This window comes from Solanum tuberosum, unplaced genomic scaffold (genome assembly GCF_000226075.1).
Source record: "Solanum tuberosum cultivar DM 1-3 516 R44 unplaced genomic scaffold, SolTub_3.0 scf00803, whole genome shotgun sequence".
NCBI classification, from domain to species: domain Eukaryota; kingdom Viridiplantae; phylum Streptophyta; class Magnoliopsida; order Solanales; family Solanaceae; genus Solanum; species Solanum tuberosum.
The window spans coordinates 1,125-5,526 of NW_006239715.1; the positions used below are offsets into that span (position 1 = coordinate 1,125).

At 25.8% G+C, this 4,402-nt stretch overlaps 1 protein-coding gene across 1 annotated transcript; it reads left to right on the forward strand.

The window, feature by feature from the left end:
• Positions 1–742: 742 nt before the first annotated feature.
• LOC102590200 (MLP-like protein 28) lies at positions 743–3,621 on the forward strand. The gene is made up of 2 exons (XM_006367451.2): positions 743–1,007; positions 3,065–3,621. Exons 1-2 carry the CDS (start codon positions 821–823, stop codon positions 3,331–3,333), a joined length of 456 nt encoding a protein of 151 aa, XP_006367513.1. The 5' UTR covers positions 743–820; the 3' UTR covers positions 3,334–3,621.
• The last annotated feature ends 781 nt before the right edge of the window (positions 3,622–4,402 follow it).

The following is a 4,402-nucleotide window of genomic DNA, read 5'->3' on the forward strand; positions in this document are numbered from 1 at the left end:
ATAAAAATAAATAGAAAGAATATCTTGTATTTTTCTTTTGGTGGATGTGAATTGAATTAAAATGTCATTTATCTTGAAACAGAAAAATAATAAATTTTCTATGGTTTCATTGTCACCCAGATCTTGTATCAAAATTATTATCTGAAGCATCATCAATGATATCATGACAACTACTTCTTAAGTATGAGCTAATCAAATATCTGGACGGACTAAGTAAAATCTGAATATTTTTTTGAAAATACTATATTTGGTTTTTCTAATACAATAATTCAATTGTCATAGTCATCAATATCACGTTTATTGCTAAATCACAAAACCACCACGTCTCAACAAATTTAAGTTGTCAGATTTATTATATTATGTTATATAATATTATATTAAGGGATAAAGTATAAGTACTCCTAGACTATGATCAAAATTTCATAGACACATCTTAATTAAATTAAGGTCCTATTATTTCTCGACTCATTTGTTTTATAATTTTATGCATCTTTTGATTTACACAGTTGAAACGTGTGAGGAATGTTTGGATTCCACGCAAGTAAAAAAGGTGTACAAAACTACAAATAAAAATAGATTCGAAGGTAATAGAATCTTAGTTTAGTTAAATTATATCTCTAAGATTTCGGTTATAATCTAGGAATATTTATGCCTTATCCCTTATATTAATAAAAATACTCAACTTGTAGAAAATAATTATAATAATCTATGCCCCAAAGTTCAACTATATAAGGACTTCCATTTCTGATTTATTATACATCAATTTTTTCCAATAATACTTTTATTTCTATATTACAGAATCAATTTTTTTTAAAAAAAAATGGGTTTGAAAGGAAAATTGATTTCTGAAACAGAAATAAAAGGTTGTAAGGATTTGTTTCATGAAATGTTTTGTGAAAAAACACATCATCTTCCAAATGTTGTACCACAAACTATTCAAGCTGTTGATTTACATGAAGGTGATTGGGGTACTGTTGGCTCCATTGTCAACTGGAATTATACTATCGGTAATATTTTCTTATCACTTCTTTTAATTGAATCGTATGTTCACTATTATTTATTCTGATTGACGATTATTTATAATAATTTCTCTATTTATAATCGAAAAATAGGACCATTCTTCCTCCCAATTAGCCTAATTTTAAAAGTAGGCATTTGTAGTTGACCTTGGAATGGAACAAATATAGTTAACTAAAGCTTACTTCAAAATATTTGATTTTTTTTATAAAGAAAAGAAGAAGAAGAAGTAGTTGCAGTAGTAGTCATTCCATCTACAGATAATTAAAAAGAAATAATAATTAGAACTCGATTATTATAAATAAACTAGATATAGGACCCCGTGCCAGCACGGGGCCCAATATATATATTTTTTTATTTTAATTTATGTTATATTAAGAAATTAGAGAAGTTATTGAAAATTTGATATGATTTTAAAAATATTTTAAATTGTTAGCTATTGTGATTTGTAGTACTTTTTTTTTACATAATTTTGAAAATAATATTTATTACTCTGTTTGTTGTAATTTATGTGGCACACGTAGAATTTCAAATATTAACCATTTTTTATATGTCTCTTTAATATATTAAGTTGTTAATTATTTGTATTTTATAGTACATTTTGAACCTAATTTTTTAATAATATATGTTATTTGCCATGGGCATTAATTGATAGATTTGTTGGAGTCGAGAGATTTATTTTGTTAATTATTGTAATTTATAATTTGTTTTTCGTCAATTTCGTCGACTATTTTTTTTATTAATTATTGTAATTTATTGTTTCTTTTTCGTCAATTTCAAACAATATATGTTTATCATATAATCCATTTTATGTGGTACCAATAGAATTTAGAGAGTCAATTAAATTTTTTATATAAGTTTTAAATAATTAAGCTGTTAATTATTGTAATGTATAGTATTACTTATATTATTTTTAAATATATTTAAATATTATATGTTAGGTTTTTTATCCTAATTTATATGGCATTGATAGAATTTAAAGTGTCAAATAATTGTTAATTATTGTAATAGATAATATGGAGTATTTAAGTCATTTATAGTATAGTAATTAATATATAATATGTAGTATTTAAGTGTTATATTATGGAATTTGAGAAGTTATTGAAATTTTTATATGATTTTAAAAATATTTTAAATTGTTAGCTATTGTGATTTGTAGTACTTTTTTTAACATAATTTTGAAAATAATATTTATTACTCTATTTGTTCTAATTTATGTGGCACATGCAGAATTTTAAATATTAACCCTTTTTTATTAATGCCACATAAATTGGGACATGGCAAATAACATATATTATTAAAAAAATATTTAAATAATTAAGCTGTTAATTATTGTAATGTATAGTATTACTTATATTATTTTTAAATATATTTAAATATTATATGTTAGGTTTTTTATCCTAATTTATATGGCATTGATAGAATTTAAAGTGTCAAATAATTGTTAATTATTGTAATAGATAATATGGAGTATTTAAGTCATTTATAGTATAGTAATTAATATAGAATATGTAGTATTTAAGTGGAAGGTGGTGGGGCCCACTTATATATTTTATAAATATATTCAACATTAGTAGTGATCTTATTGGAACATTGGTAGTCATTCCTAGACTCTTCTATAATATAGTAATTTTTTGTTTGGCTAAAACAATAGGCTCTAGCAAATATGTTTTAAAATAAATTTGGCCCGAAAAATAAAAAAACCAGATGCACGGTTACAAGAAATAATCATTGCATCTAAATAAAAAGTAAAATTAAATACACAAATCAAACTCTATTATTTTGGACAAAAACTTCAAAAATAATTGAAGGATAATTCGATCATATAATTTGTGTACCACACAACAATTTTACTTCTCTTTGAGCCGATAATAATATTTATTTGTATTCTTGATTATGTTCATTTATAAATAGAAAATCTTCAAAAATATACCGTCCAACATAAATTTCTTATACAACATTATATTTAGAGAAAAACATTGCATATAATGTATCAATCTCGTATAAATATGTAACTTTCCATCCTTTTTTTTTCACAAAAAAATAGAGGGACAGGAAAAAGTTGTTAAGGTGGTTGTTGATGACATAAACAAGGAAAAAAGGTTAGTGACATTCAAGGCATTTGAAGGTCATTTGATAGAGGAATACAAGGCCTTCAAAGCAACTCTTCATATTGAGAATGAAGGAGATAACAACTTGGTTATATGGACTATTGAATATGAAAAGCAGAATGAAGACATTCCAGAACCCTTCTCTTATTTGCAATTAGCCACTAATCTAACCAAAGATGTTGACACCCATCATGTCAATCAGTAATATCTATGTTGTTTAGATTCTTAAAATATATGAACGAGTGTGTGTGTCAGATTCTTCAATAGTAATGTACTTTTGGAGAATATTCACACAACTGTGGTATGTTTTTGGAAAAATCCAAACAATATAAGTAATATGTTGTGAATAATGGATTTCCATGTTCTCTTTGAAAGAGGTGGTTGCTTGTTGATTTTTGTGTTTCCCATAAAGATGTAATTTGCTTTGTTGTATTTTCATGAAATAAATTGTACTATTTCGTTTCTTCAAGAACAAATTTTATTTATTTGATTTGACTTTGTGATTAAAGTAAGTTGAATCTTTAGTCCTCTCTGTTTTGGTAAGATTTTATGTCATCAGAGGAAATTTCAAAAATAGCTAAGAGTAGAAATATAATATGGTTCTTTGCTATAGTTTGTTTAATAACGATTCGTAGCTATAGCAAAGAACCATATTATTTGTATATCTAATTGATATTGTATCACGAATATAATTGATGTTGATGTAATATACCACAAATACAATAAGTTACAGTTGAAAATAAAATGACAAAAAAGAATGAATAAATCTTTAGGCTGAGGCGCGGATATCTCGCTCTCTTTAAGGAGATTCAAGCGCACTGCGGCATAATCTACACCGATCCAGCAGTATCACTCTTGACTTGTCCCCTCTAGGATACAACAGTCCAACAACGTCGGACAACTGAAACAACTCTGAATTAGTTGAAGAGTCCAAAGCTCCACAAAAGAACACCTTCTTCAACTTATAATTATTCTCTTGTTTGTATAGTGAATATAGTTGAAGACTAAGAATATTTTCTTTTGTCTCAACTCTTTCTTTCACTACACTAACTCAATATACACAATATAACACTTCTCATTTTTTCTTACACTCTTTCTCTTGTATCTCATCTTCTTAACAATTCAAAGCAAGACATCACTATTTATAGGAAAGAATTCTTCCTTACAATGAATAGGAAGATAATGAGTAGTAAATTGGGTAAATGAATCGCCCAAAGGTTACAAAAGTTACAAGGTATAATGAGGTAGAATAATGGGTGAAATTAGTGGTATAT